The sequence below is a fragment of the Lathamus discolor genome, chromosome 4 (genome assembly GCF_037157495.1).
Source record: "Lathamus discolor isolate bLatDis1 chromosome 4, bLatDis1.hap1, whole genome shotgun sequence".
Lineage (NCBI taxonomy): Eukaryota > Metazoa > Chordata > Aves > Psittaciformes > Psittacidae > Lathamus > Lathamus discolor.
In genome coordinates this window covers 117,222,097-117,237,438 of record NC_088887.1, presented here as the reverse complement: position 1 = coordinate 117,237,438, position 15,342 = coordinate 117,222,097, and the positions used below count along the sequence as shown (strand labels likewise).

The window sequence follows — 15,342 nt, the reverse complement described above, 5'->3', positions numbered from 1 at the left end:
TGCTTAAAACAGAGGAAAACTTCCACTTTCACTGTAGCATTTTCGACGATGAAGGATTCACCTCAGTCCTTGGCAAATTGCGCTGACCTTTAATGGCCGTTACACTCAAAATGCTGAGCCTCATTTGCAGTCTGAGTTTGTCTAGTTTTAACTTTAACTTAAACCACGACACTGCTGGATACTGTCATAAGCCCAGCCTGTGGGAGAAAGGAGACATTACCATAACAGCAGGAACATGCTCAGGGCGTGATTCATCTCATCTAAATTTCAACTCTATAATGCATAACATCACTCTGGGCTTCCTTTCAGGACAGCACAGCCAACAGTTGTTTTTAGTCTGTGATTCACCTGCTCTGTCTATAGAGATCTGTGTTAGATTGTCCATTAGCCCATAATGAAGTGCATCTCATTTGACCAGCTGAGCACACGCTGTGGACTGCTCCTCATTGCCTACTCAGTCGCTGATAAGTGCAGTTCAATAGCATGATGCCAAAAATCAGCCTCATTAGAGATTCAGATACTGGTTGATAATTTCCTGCTCGTAATTACGTTTCAGGACCTGTCAGTAAGCCAGCTGTTAATCCACCTAATGCACATGCATTGATTTTGTATTGTTCTTGTTTCTTAATCAGATTCCTGCCTGATACATCTCAGATCTCCACAGGAGATGAAGTCTAAAAATGTCGAGGAAAACCAAGACAATGGAAGCTTCAGGGTATCTCAGCGATCCTGCCAGCCCAGGAGACAGTGAAGTGCTGCTCAGATGCTGGTGTTTGCTGCTTGGAGTCTGTTACTGCAAATATTCTATCCTCTCACTTCAGTCCCAGGTCCAGGGCCACTGACTGTCCACTTTGCAGGAATGCCAGTGCATTCCTTGGATCTTCAAAAGCAAAACTCAGGTGCTATTCTGAAGATGGTTCACTCGAGATCACTCCAGAGGACTGAGGTTGGACTAGATTTAGCTCAGCTGGACTTCCGCTGTCATGGACAATTTTCTGCCACACAGACCACGGAATGGCAATAAAAAAAAGGCGCAGTTTTAAGGTAACTTTAAAATGAAAATTGCTTGTTATTACCAATGACTGAGATGAAAACATATCGGAAAGGAGCCCCAGTCCAGCCTGCCAAAGGGATGCCGCTGCTGAAGGAGTTTATCCTCTAGATCATACTGTGAGAGGGTCCTTGCATTCCTTCAGGGTCACAAAGTCGCACAGTGGCTGAGGTGGAAAGGCACCTCTGGAAACTGTTTAGCCCAACCTCCTGCTCAGAGCAGGGTCAGTAAACGTAGATTGCTCTGACCTGTGTCCAGCTGGCTTTGAATATCTCCTCTAAGGATGGCAACTGCACAACCTCTGGGTGACCTGTTTCAGTGCATGACCACACTTATAGTGAAAAAGACTTTTCTTATGGATTATCCTGTGTTTCAGTTTGTGCCCATCACCTCTTGTCCTCTCCCTGGGTACCACTAAGAAGAGTCAGGGTCTGTCTTCTCCCACCTTTCAGGTTCCAACCCTAACCCCTCAATGGTTGATAAGATCCACCTGAGCCTTTTCTTCCTCAGACTGGACAGCCCCAGCTCCCTCAGACTCTCATATGATAGATGCTCCAAACCCTTAATAATATCTGTGGTTCTTCACTGGACTCTAACCAGGGCTAAGCAGATGGTAAGGGTCACCTCCCTCACCCTGCTGGCCATGCCCTGCCTGTTGCAGCGCAGGAGGCTGCTGGTGTTCTTTCTCACAGGGACACATTGCTGGCTCAGCCTCCAGCCTTCAGCCTCCTTTGCTGAGCTTCATGAGGTTCCTGTCAGCCCATTTTCCCAGCCTGTCCAGGTTCCTGTGGATGGCAGCACATCCATCCACTGTATCAGACACTCCTTGTTTTGTACTGCCTGCAAACTCACTGAGTGTGTTGTGCCCCAACACCGAGGCCGTTAGTGAAGATGTGAAACACTAGTGGTCAGCCCCTGGGGTACCCCCCTAGTGATCGGCATCCAGCTGGACCCTGGGCTGTGTATCACATCCCCCTGAGCCTGGCAGTTCAGTCCCTTTCCATTCCACTTCACTGTCCACTTGCACTTCATCAGTTTGCCGTGAGGACTTTGTTAGAGGCAGTGTCAAAAGCCTTGCTAAAGTAAAGATAACCTCCACCGGGCCAGTGCTGTGCATTAAACCAACCAGGAAATCTGCCCTTCAGCTATGAGCAGAAGCTCTCAACTCATGCAAAAAGAGTGTTATGTATAACAAAGCATTCTTCCAAAGATCTCCAAGTCCTTCCTGGAGTCAACTAAGATGTCCCTCTTCAAGGTAATGGGAAAAGAAGCATGAGTGCGTCAGATGAGTTGCCTAAGGCAGATTTGCAAAGTCTAACTTGTGCCGCAAGGGTCAGGTAAGATAGCTGCTGGAGAGGAACTGAGGAGGGGAGGAGGAAAATGGACACCTCTGCCAAGGCAGATCATATATAACATCAAGAGACCTGGCAAAAGATTAAACAAACAAACAAACAAACACGAAACCGAAACAATCAAAACCCGCAAAACAACCATTTGGCCAAAGAACTGACACAAAACACCGTCTGTTCTTGAGGTTTATTGGTGAAGACAGACATTTCCCAGTAAACTTCAGGAAAAGTCTAGCTATACATCATTGGTGATGTTCATGCTTTTGTGTCTGATAATGGAAGAGTTACTCCAGTTCACGTTATTGTCCTTCGTTGGATTATTACGGTCAACTCCAATCCCAGCCACAGAAATAATCCTAGCCCCTAACTGCAGTGCCATGCAGCAGCCTCCCCATCCGTGGAGCGGAAGGATTGCCTCAAAGTTTTAAGGATCAGCAAAGCAAGCTGTCTTCTCCCCTGGATTTGCAAATGTCCTGCTCTGAGGGATTAATGCCATTCAATTATTCCCCTGCAATTGGAGCGCTAAAGTCAGTGGCAAGTTATCAGAAGACAAAAGGCTCTGTTAGCTGGGCTGATGCATTCTCCAGCAGAGGTGGTAGTGAAGTCTGAGAGCTGCAAGGGAAGGTTGGTATGCAGCATGTGGGGTAAAGCCAGAGAGCAAGGAACTTGCATGGAAACAATGAAAGGATCATCCTGGCCCCATGCAGCCCATAGCTCATGCGGAAATATTTCCTGACAGTGCTAGGAATGTCTGGCAAACCTGCAAGTGTTTCTGTGCTTTCTTGCTGGACTCCAGGTGTTTTTCCAGTGAGGACACACTTAGGAAATCCTAAAAATGAGCATAAGTGGAAAGGGAAGAGATGCAGATTTCTCTTCAAGTTGTTACGTTCCTATTGTTTCTCATCTGTGTAAACCAGGCACACGAAGATGCTGAGAACTCACTGCAAACCAAATGCTTCCCAAATTGCAGGCTTTTCTTTTGTTTGTAATTAGACATGACAGATAGGGTATTATTAACCTCAAAAAAGCCAGAAACAGGTAGCAGCTGTCTAGGCTGAGAAAAAGTTAATAACAACTGGAACTGTACAGAGTCATTGCCATGGACACATGCAAGGGGCAAAGGAGGTAAATCCACAAGTGCAGAGGTAAACTGAGGCCTTCCAGTGAGTGAATTCTTTATGAAGAGGGTGCAAGGAAAATAAAGGAATACTGAACTGGAAGCAGTAACCTGTAAAAAGAATGATTTCGTGGGAGCTGGGTCATTATCCCCCATGCTGGCAGCACCTCAAGGACTTTGGGTGTGCTGGACTGGAACAACGAGGCATTTTGTCATTAAGTATAGGCTAGAATTGCTTTTATATTTATTTTACTTGCAGCTAATTGCTTTCAAAACTTTGTCTGACCTTGATGAATGTTTTCTTTTTAAGCTTGCTGGGGGATGTTCTGAGGAGGGAGTCATATAAGGATGGAAAATGGCAAACGTTCAGGAGAGTTACAGTAATTGTGTCGTTGCCATTTTCATCTGTCCACACAAAGCAGAGCGTGTGTTAGTGGTATGAAATGCAGAGAAGCTTTGTAAGGGCAAGTGTCTCTACTGAGTATGCCAGATACCTATTGGAACACTAAAACTTTCCTATTTGAAGTCGCAGGCAGCTTTCTGTGGTGATGCTTGGTGGTGACATGATGGTGGTGGTGATGCTCTCCTGCAGGGTCCTACCCCAGAGCACTGTCTTAGGAAGCTGTGGATCTACTGCCCATCAGGTCAAGTGTGTGAGCATGGAAGGGCTTTAATATCAAACTTTGGGAGTCTTTAGGGAAACAGCACGGTGGTGTGGGGAAAAGATGTCTTCAGATGTTGTTATTTGCTTTCCAGTGCTGCTGGGTGGGATGGTCAGTGAGTGGGATGGTCAATGAGTGAGATGCTGACCTTAACATAAAGACATTGGAGTTTCACTCTCATCTGGGCCATGCAGCAGGTCTGTGCTCTTGTGCAAGTGCAGTATGTCAGCTTTAGCCTGGTCCTCACAGAGGGCCCTCCAGGTTCCCAAACTAGGTCATCTCTAAATCTTGCAGGGGCGTATGCTTCTGGTGCTATGGTAATGACAGCTTTCGTGTCTCCCTTAGTTAAGCACGACCTCACATGCTCCCACTAAAATCACTGGGGTGTGAAAGGCTTGAGTGGGTGACTGCCCAGGGCCATAGTTAATGGTAATGCTTTTAATTTTCAAAACAATTTTTTCCCTTTTCTAGACACATGTTATAATTAGCATTTCATAACAGGCTCTAGAGATACAGGGAAGAATTTCTGGTCTTGGCTTAACAAAGCATATCAGCACGACTGCTGTGCATAGGAAGTTAAGTGTGCCCAGGTGTCTACTAACACTAGGGCAAAGCATAAAGTTGTGTGATACTTTCCTGATGAGGATCAGAATGTCCACTTTGCTGAGGATGGGTACTTTAGAGAAGACGGGTGGTCCCTTTGGGTAACAGAGTCATCAAAGCCATGTCTAGAGCTTAGGGCTGCCTTGTTGCAGTTCAGAGTGACATGCAGCTCCTCGCTGAGCTTGCTGTGGCCATACATGGTGACACCAGCGGAGTTTCCCACCTTGTGCATACCCAGTGGGTGTTCAGCATGTGCTGGAAGCAATTCACCAATTGAGATTGTTTTCCCTCTCAGCAGCTCAGTTGGCTGTCAGGGTTGCTCTGCTGTGGGGTATTTTGGATACGTCAGCAGTTATCCTCCCTCCAACAGTGCCAGCTATTTCCATGCGCAGCAACTTCCACAACCACTTTGTAAAGGTTTTGTGGCGAGGGGCTGCCCAGAGCACAGTTCCTGCTGTTTGGGTAGATTGCAACTGACCCCTGGTGAGCCAATGTTTAAAACAGCAGCCACCCGTGAGCCATCACTGCATATGGGAGCACTTCCTGTATGAAGACAGGCTGAGAAAGTTGAGGCTGTTCCAGCTGGAGAAGAGAAGGCTGCGTGGAGACCTCATAGCAGCCTTCCAGTATCTGAAGGGGGCCTATAGGGATGCTGGGGAGGGACTCTTCTTTAGGGACTGTGGTGACAGGACAAGGGGTAACGGGTTAAAACTTAAACAGGGGAAGTTTAGATTGGATATAAGGAGGAAATTCTTTACTGTAAGGGTGGTGAAGCACTGGAATGGGTTGCCCAGGGAAGTTATGAATGCTCCATCCTTGATGATGTTCAAGGCCAGGCTGGATGGAGTCTTAGGTAACACGGTTTAGTGTGAGGTGTCCCTGTCCGTGAAAGGGGGCTTGGAACTCGATGATCTTAAGGTCTTTTCCAACCCTAACTATTCTATCATCCTATGATTCTATCTTCTTTCTGAATCTTCATTTCAGCTCCCATCTTAATGACCCATCCCACTATAGGATGGTCTTGGTCCATCAGACTTCAGGCTAGAGGCCAAACTCACTAGTTAGCTGGGTTGCTTTTCTTCTGACCCATTGAGAATTTAAGCAGACAAGATATCAGGGGCTTTTCTGTACAGACCTGGTGGCTTCCGGTTTTTGGGATCTTGCCCTCAGGATTTCGTGTTCCTGCAGCAAAGTCAGGATCAGTTTCCAGCACCTTTCTGTCGTCACAGTCCTCTGAGTTCTCACACCCCAGTTTGTCTGTGTCCTGCACCATCCCACAGCTGTGCTTGGGTAACACCTTCACACAAGTGATCTAACCAGGTGTTTTCGAGGAGACTCATTCAGGAGTCTCTCTGGCACCTCCGTTTTTGCAGCTGGTTGAGTGTTTTAGAACAGTGGCTATGTAAATCTTTCTTATCCAGTAATTAAGGGCTGTTGCTTCATCTTGCTCATCTACTTTCACCCTACCAGGTCATATGAGAGGGGATGTCCTCTCCTCAGCCACGTGGCAGCACACTGGCTGTGTGACCCGAGACCGTGGCTGGGGAGAGGTGTATGCAAAAGCTTTTGTGGTATCAAGAAAAGCTTTGTAAAGCATACAAGGAGTGGTGCGGAACTGATATTACTGCTGGACTGCTGTAGTGGTTGCGTTGCATTCAGTAATCTGTGTTTTTATAGGTCTCATACACTCCCCAGGGATAATTATGCTAAAACTCTAGCTGTTGTAATGGGAACAGGTTTGCTCAACTGTTTTTTAATCAAGAATGCCCAATCTATTAAGTATTAATTTGTCTCTATTGTGGTGAGAAAAGTATGTGACTTGAGAATGCCATAAATGTTTGAGAGTGATTTATAGTCCTGCTTTCGGGTGGGGAGCCAGGGGTACCCCAAAGCAAGCACCACTGGGGCCCGGGGTGCCCCATGATCACCACCACAAGATCATACTCCATCACCAAACCCTTTAATCACTGCAGACTTCAAGCTCACACATTCTTCTTGCACAGAGTGCATCTTTATTACTCTGTGAGGACGTTAAATATTTCATTGCTGTAGAAATCAAAGGGAAAAATGATGCTGTTTGTGCCATACTCTAATTGCTGAAATCGCTGTGTCCTTTCAAACAAGGGCCCATAACTGCTGAAATCGTTGTGTCCTTTCAAACGAGGGCCCACATTTAAGCCTGATTCTCTTCTGGTGCAACCACTGGTGAACCCGTCTGTTTCTCCATCTGCTGCAGGGGGATGACGGTGCTGGTTTCCCCCATAATATTGCAAACATCCCACCTGCGGGGAAGGAGGTTCCTCTGAAACAAGACTGTAGCCAGGTGTGAAACAGCCACGATCATCCCCAGGGTGAGAAGCATGATGAGTGTTTTAAAGGGGAAGAGCTGACTGTAGGTCCCATTCACCAGGCAGCAGGCTGGGTAGCAGATGATGGGGGGGATGCTCAGGGCAGGCTCCCCTGCCAGCAGCCTCAGGAGGAGCCCAACCACGAAGCCAGCAGCAGAGCCATAGGTGTTGGTGCTGGGAGCGAAGAGGGCACAGCAGAGCTGGGGGAAGAGCAGGGCATAAACCAGCTCCCCGCTGAGGAACCAGAGGTCATAAACAGAGCTGGAGTAAAAAGCCAGACCTGCAGCACCAGCCCCAAACACCAGCATGGAGATCTTCATGGCCCATAAGACCTCTGTGTCTGTAGCCTGTAAAACAGAGATCGGCATATTATAGACATGGCTTAATGGTGGGGTAACCAGCACTGCTCTGGGCTGGTTCTCACCAAGCCATCACTGCTTTCAGATAGTGTTTGCCACCAGCAAACCCAAGGCAGGCACCCCCGCAGATGAAGCTGCCCTTTGTAATTTCAAGGATCTTGCTTTTATGCAGTCTCCATGAATAACCTAGTCCAAACTTTATACCAGCCATTTTATAAAGAGCAAAGCTCACCAGTGTGGGTATTTGTATCCCTATCATGGATATGAACACCCCTGACCTATGTTTGAAGTGCTGGCTCCAGAAGTCATTCCAGCAGCTGAAGAACAGACACCTCTAAGTGCAGACCATACAGACTGGATTTGAAACTGTCTTGTAACAAGGCATCATTCTTGACACCAAAGCTGCCAAATGCTGTAACCAAATACCTCTTTCCTCAGGATTTTCCTGTAGATATTGTGAGCGAACATGGAGCCGGCAGAGAGAAGAGCTGAATCTGCAGAAGACATTGCAGCAGCAGCGATGGCTCCCAAACCCACGACGGAGATGTATGCTGGGCAGAGATAGTGTAAAACAAGTGGCAGTACCATTGCTGATTCCCCTTTCTCAAATGGACTCGGAAAACCATAACTTGTCTGGTTCCAGTCTTTAAAACACAACAAGGAAAACACAACAAAACCTTCATGGACATTTCTGCTGCTTTTCCAAAGGGACCGTCACTGCAGGGCTAAGGACTGAGACCCACTCAGTATTTTTAGGACTTGGATCAATTTTTTGGATTCTCTTATGATCCCTTGTGATTCCCTTTAACATGCTGCCGCTCTCATTAGATGGAAGATTTTCCTTTTCCCCAGTAGCATCCATAGAAATAGCTTTGCTTTGTGTGTTTAGAGAACTGGGACAGTTAAGTGTCAACCTGCTAGAACCTGCCCATGGGGAGAAGGGAGTTTTGCTCTGATGCCCTTAGTGACAGTGAGTTAATGAGTTCAACTGATTTCTTTATATATTCGGTGACCTAGCTACTCTTTAACCCTTGCTCCCTGCTAACACAGGAGTGATCCCTTGAGTGAGGGCTATGAGCTCACCAGACTGAACTTCTTGATTCCTTCAAGCAGGTTTTCTTCAGAACCTTATTAACAGTCTGTAGTAATGTTGTTGAATCTTACATGCAGAAGGCATTAACAGAAGCAAGCATAAGGTTTCTCAGAAAATAGATTTATACAGGGATTTACAGGGTCTGCTTTCACCTTTCCTCAACACAAGGTCCATGAAAAGCCATTTCATCGTAATGAAATAGCTTTAAACAGGTCTTGGGGCCGTTTAAATGTCTCTGAGTAGTTATGCACTGAACCTCAGAGGGCTCCACATTGCTGGCACAGACCACTTAGCTTGGTGACCAGGGCTACACTTCGAGGTACACAAGACTTCTTAATTGAAAGTCAGGACTTCTTTGGATCCTGTTTTAATCACCTTTGACAAAAACATTCATTATTCAGAGACAAACAATTAGTTTTACCTGTTGATGCTGCAACTGCACCAATGATCACAGGGGGGATGGCCATTGAAAAGCACCCAAGTCCAGAGAGGTAGGAGATGAGCCTCGCCTATCCTGGTGAGGCAGCAGAGAGCACTCTTTGGAAGTAAGTTTGCCATGGGATGCTCCCAAGCACCTGAAACATTCAGATGTTACCAGTGGTACCCCACCAGGCTGCTGGTTGTTGTAGGGCAAATCCATCCATTCAGGTGGATGATAATATTTACTGTTATAAAACTCTCATTTCAAATGCACAAACATTGCCCAGCTTTAACTACGAAGGGTGATATTTCTGATGGTTGAGGGTGTCTGTTTCCTTTGTTTTCATTGTGCTGGATGTGAAATTTTAGTCAAAACATGCTATTGTTCTGGCAGACTGAGAAAGGCAGAACCCAGGTTGCTTGGCATAGTGAAACAGGCACAGGGGAAGGAAAAGAGAAGGTTTTCAGGAATGCAGCTTTTGTAAAACTCCTCCCCACACTCAGCTGCAATATAATCTCAAATCAAATCAAACCAAATCAACATTTTCACTTTCTTGGCAGGTGAATTGCATCAGAGAAAATCTGAAGATTCTGTCCTCACTAAACAAGCTCAAGCTCCTGTGTGTCCTTACTGCCAGCCTAGCAAGAGCATAGCAACCGCCTGTAGTCTTGTCTATACTGGTAGCTCAAAATGCGAGTTGTGCAGTGGAGCCAACGGCACCATGCCTGCTGATGATCTGCAGACATGTCATTTTAGGGTTTTTTTCTGTTTCAAATAGAGGTTTTTTTACATAATTATGTTAAAAGCACACTATAAGGCTGCAAGACCAACCTCTCGAAAGGTAGGAAATGCCTCATTCAGGTGGCAGGAGTGGAACTAGCTGCTTGGATGGTCTTAAGAGGTACATTACTTCCTGTGAGTAAAGGAGTGTCCTTACTGCTTCTTCCCTTCCCTTCCCTGAGCCCTGGATCTTCCCAATCCATTCAGTGTGCGGCACAGAGGTTTTACACATCAACCTGCACCTGCCAGCTGTGCAATGTAGGGCTCCTGGCTGGAAGAACAAGTTTTCCAGGCAGAAAGTTCTGGCACAATCCCTTCTCCCAACCATCTTTCCAAGAAATGCTCCGTACCAGGTAGAAGAAGTCATCCAGCCACCTTCCAAGGTACTGTTTTTCTACCTTCCCAATCCAAGGGTCTTGGTGAGACTGATGAGTTGCAGTGTAATAAATACTTTCTGTTGCAGAGTTCATCAGGGCAAAGGGGATACAGACCCACTAGGATAGAAATGGAAATAGTTAGCCATTTCCCCTGTTCTTGGACACTGTATTTAGATAGTGAAATTAAGGTAAATGTAGAACATAAAATTACATAAGATTAAACCCAGACTAAGAATTTTCCTTTCTCCCCCTTTCTTTCTTTGAATCTACGTGTTTCTGGTTCATGGCGTCATCAAGAACATGAGCCTATAAGCCAGGTCAGTTGGTGCCTTCCATAGACAGATCCTTTTCCTTCTTAGCCAAGATTGTTTTGAACAGGTTCTGCAGAACTTGCTTGTGAGCAGCCATGTCCGCCCAACAGGGCCAATAGCTTGTGCGAGCACTGTCTGAAATGCATAAGGACTGTAAGATGCTTCAGGAGACTTGTTCTCCTGAAGAGGAACTGTAGGGCAAGGGCCAGAGTTTAGTTCGGCCTGAGAGATACTGAAAAGAAGAGCAGGTTTTCTTTGCCTTAGTTAGGAAAATGGTTACAAAGAAATGCACAGGACTTGCCAGGCTGAGGGTAATGAAAACCAGCTGGATGACATCTGTGTATGCAACAGAGTACAGGCCTCCCAGTAGAGTGTAGAGTACGACAGTGCATGCTGAGATGATGATGGCCAAAGAGCCGCTGATATTCAAGATGACCCTCATTGTTGCTCCTGCAGACAAAGACAGCGATCAGGTATTTTAAGACAGATTTCGTACATGCAGAATACAGAATAAATAAGAATATGCCATCCCCTTGATGCCAGCACACCACAACGAATGAGTAGTGCATGGTCTACAGGGAGTGGGCAGAGTGAGGACTCCGGAGAGCCCATGTTCCCTTTCTGCTCCTGTTTCCCTTTCCTTTGCTTTGCCAAGGCATTTCATCCTTTCGCATCTGCTCTCCCGCAGGCAAGAGGAAGGTACTAACTCATGTTACCAGACCTCTCTATTATAATACAATTTGTTCTAAACCTAAACCCATATTTTCCCCAAATGAGAAATACTTGCGTTCCTCTCACAAAAAGAGACTTGAAGCACAGCTTCCCACAGCTGAGTCCAACACAGTTCCCAAATGTGTCTTATACTCTGATAGCTGTGCCACATGCCTTTAACAAGTATGACAGCAAAATAAGTATTTACCCAGGGATGCCAGGATAGCTGCAAACCAGAACACCTCTCCTAGCAGGGGTGGAATGAAGAGTAAGCTTCCCATCACGTTCCCATAGGTTTCTTGAAGGGGATCCATCACTGTCACATAATTCTTGGATCTCATTGGATTTACAAAGAAGAAGCCACCTGCCAGAAGTAACGACATTTTGGTAGAATTTTGCATGCATTATATTACAGGGAAAACAAAGTAAGAATACTGAGGTATTTGGTTATCAGACCTGTATAGCGAATGTGGTATTTGTACATAACAGACCCTAGAGACAACCAGACACGAGGACCTCAATTTACTTGCCTAAATGTGGGGTTTCAACCACCTGAGAGGTCCCAGATTCTAAAGGGCATCTGCTTACAGCCGACAGACGTGACTCTCCCTTTTTGGCAGATGTACTTATTTCTAGAAGGCCAGATAGGACTTCTAAATGGCATAAGATACCTGTGTGACTGGAATTCAGCTTAGAGGACACCCACATATGTTCTCCATCTCCAATGACCTACCAACCTAAGACACAACGTTTTCTGAAATGCTTCAATCCCAACATGTCAGTAGACAGGATGAGACACTGAAGACTCCTATTTGGCTAAGAAAGAGACAAACATTTGCCCTTGACCATGTGGTGCAACCTGTTGATATACGTTCCTTTCCTGGTTACATTTTCATTTTGGTGGCTTCATTGTCTCTTCCCAGAACAATATTGTTTTAATCTGCGTGTTGAGCTGAGTCCCACCCTCCTTCATCTAAATATTAGACTTCAGATGTACAGCTGTCTCATTAAAACCAAAGAATACGTATTGTGCCTAACCCTGAAGCCAACAGGACTGCTTGTCTGGGCACTACTGACCTGAGCAAAGATTGCAGGATCAGACCTGCACTCCTCAATTTCATTAGTAAGAATTACTCACATACATAAGAAATGCTGGCAGTTTATTTCCAAGCCTGATTCATATTCACGTCAGTTGGACTCTTTTCTCTGACTTGAGAATAAAGGTTATTGTTCTTTTAGAAATTCCTGTGCAAGGTCTGCACAGTTCTTGCTTTAATCATCCTGTGTCCTTAGAGAGTTATGGTATAACTCAAGTGAAAGAACCTGTGGTTTTGGCAAGACAGCTGAACCTCAGTGTGAGTCCATTAGTTCCTGGAGTTAGATATGGCGACTTAGGTATAACACACTGCAAACCTAGCTTAGTTTCAACCAAATAGTGACCGGTTGCAAAGTGGAAAAAGCTGGATGCACTATGAATTCATCCTGAGATGAGACTACTTAGAGGAATGCATTCTAGTGGAAAAATCAAGACAGTTTTGTTTAATCACACAGAAATTTTGAAGAAAAATAATTAGAATTATACCAACACTCTCAACAGTATGTGAATAAGAGACCATGATATAAAAGCAATATGCACATAATCACATGCTTCTAAAGTTCTCAGGTAACATTTTTGTCCTATAAATTGTTCCAAGCAGGCAAAACTCTACACTAGCTCCAAGCTACCTTAATTTCCTATGTTTCAGTTTAGAGGACAGGATTATAAATGCTTATTCTGGATCCATGGGACACCGAAGAAACAAAATCACCTTTGAAATGTACTCTGTACTCTGTTACACATCTTCATATACTCATAAGATTATTTCTTTTAAAGCTTTTGTGTCCTGATTATGTGAATTATTTACCGATAACAAGGGACAAGGCAAATCCCACGGGTGCCTGAACCCACAATAGTCCTTTTGAAGGCAGGTAGACAATCTCAGCTGTGCCATTGATATAGGCTCCTCCAACCCAGGTGGCTGTAAACATGGAAGATGGAAAAGTCAGAATTCCGATACATATTCTCAATTGTCTTGTAGAGTATTTTGAGAGCTTGTAAACCTTTTTACCATACAAATATTTAATCACACTCCTATTTTCTTTACAGAGATCTCTCCCATAGTGAGATGTGCTGCTGAGTACAAGTAACAGTATTGGAACCTCAGCCTAAATAATTTCTCACATTCAAGAATGAGTATCAATGAGTGCATGGAAAAGCTGAGTGTTTCAACATTTCAGGGCAATTTGAATCTACTAATTTCACTTTTCTCAGTGGAAGGCTTTTGCGAGAGCCAGTAGGATTGCCTCTGTTATATTGTCAAGACCGAAAGAGCATCCTTAATGAGCATCACTTACACAGTCTAAGAAAATAGACATTAGGAAAAAGGACGCAAGCAGACATTGCAGCCAGAATCCAAACCTGTAACAAGGCTTAAGTGCTTTAGCTGTGTCAATACCACTCAGAGAAACCTTCACAAAGAGTGGGTCGGAGAAGCTAATTTCAGATGATGCCAGGCAGCAAGGAGAGAAAAGGGAAGTGGAGGGCAGCAGTAAGTGAGGAAACATTTTCCCTTTAGAAGACAGCCCAGTGCTGCAATTTATTCCACGCAGAGCTGGATTGTTCCAAGAGTAAAATTATTCTGTCATGCTGGATAACAAAAACTGGTTAAGATTAAGACCACAGCCCTCCTTAATGAAAAGTGTCGTATTTTCCAGTCTCTATTAAATTAAACTCTGGAACTCTTAACTCTTAAATTAATCTCTTTAATTTAAAAGAATCTACATAAACATTAAGTCCTGTTCAGCGTGAAGAGGTTTAGAAGAATCCATCCCAAAATGATTCATGAACCCATACTCGTTTAAAGCCACACTTAGGTAAAATCTGCCCTGACATTAAAGGAGTTCGCTTGCTTTGAAAGCAAAGTCCCCCAGATCTAACAGATGCATGTCTTTTAAGAAGGATTTTTGAAGGTCTTTTAAAAAAACTTACCTGTTGCAGTAAACAATCCAATGAAAACATTTATATTCCTGCCTCCAACCATGGCCATTTCGGTTGGGTTTCTATTGTGCCGATCCTTTTTACTTTTCCAAGAAGCCCAAATTCCAATAGCTAAAGTTAACATAAAAAACACACTCAAAGATACTAAGCCTGCTATATTTAGAGCCATTTTCTGCTGCTTAATTTAGAGCATAGAGAGGAATAATGGCTTGATGATAATATTCTATGATCAAGTTGCTGGAAAAAAAAATAGAAAACAAATCAGAAAAAATAGTGCGGCTTTGTAAAGAAACTGCTGTTTATTAGTTTGCTGTATTTTGAGAGGAAAGATGCAGTACAAAACACCACACACCAAAAGTCTTGTGAACTGGATGCAGAGTTTGCCTTTAGAGGATCCTACTGGCAATTCTTTAGTCTTCCCCCTTCTTCAGAAGATAACCAATCTTCTTTTTCGGGGGAGCAGAGATTAAGAGGGTAGGAATTAGTGCTGATAAGAGCAATGGAGCAATGATGTGATGGGTAGTACTAGCTTGCCTTAAAGGAGGGGAAATGTTATGTTTTGTCTGATATGCATTGGTATGAAAATAATTTGTCTTTAGGTTCTAGACACAAGGGTAACACAAGACAGGGCTAAGACTTTTTCTGTTTAAAGTTGACTGAGCTAAACCCACAATAGTCTTCAAAATAAACCTAAGAAACAGTAAAAGAATCTTTCATACAGCAATTGAAGGAGCAGCAGGCTGATATTCAAAGCAAGTGCATTATCATTTCACTGCTGGAAACAGGCAGGAAAGCTCGGTGGTGTTAAGACTCCACAATATAACTACAGGAAAGACAGACTTTAAAACTACTTTGTGAAGCTCCCTTTAAACAGATGTAATTCTAAGAAAAAATCAGCTATGAATTAAGGAATTAAACTGATTACGTTTACTATAGAGTTGTCATACTGGTATCTTCTCAGTTGCCCTATGAATCTTTTTCATTTGTCCATGTATGATTCTTCATGACCAATTCTGTGTAAGAGCTTCCTAATTTAGGGCACTTACTTAGCTATCTTGGACGCTCGTGTTCATCTTTGGAGCAGGCAGCTCCTTTTTACATGGAAATCACAGATTTCTTGTTC

General features: G+C 44.3%; 1 protein-coding gene across 1 annotated transcript; it reads right to left on the bottom strand.

Moving 5' to 3' along the window:
- Window positions 1–6,553: 6,553 nt before the first annotated feature.
- LOC136014034 (high affinity choline transporter 1-like) lies at window positions 6,554–14,556 on the bottom strand. The gene is given in 8 exon segments (XM_065678752.1): window positions 6,554–7,477; window positions 7,916–8,133; window positions 9,004–9,157; window positions 10,134–10,277; window positions 10,773–10,921; window positions 11,391–11,546; window positions 13,087–13,200; window positions 14,211–14,556. Coding segments are annotated over 8 exon segments (1,635 nt in total). The 5' UTR covers window positions 14,389–14,556; the 3' UTR covers window positions 6,554–6,955.
- Window positions 14,557–15,342: the final 786 nt, after the last annotated feature.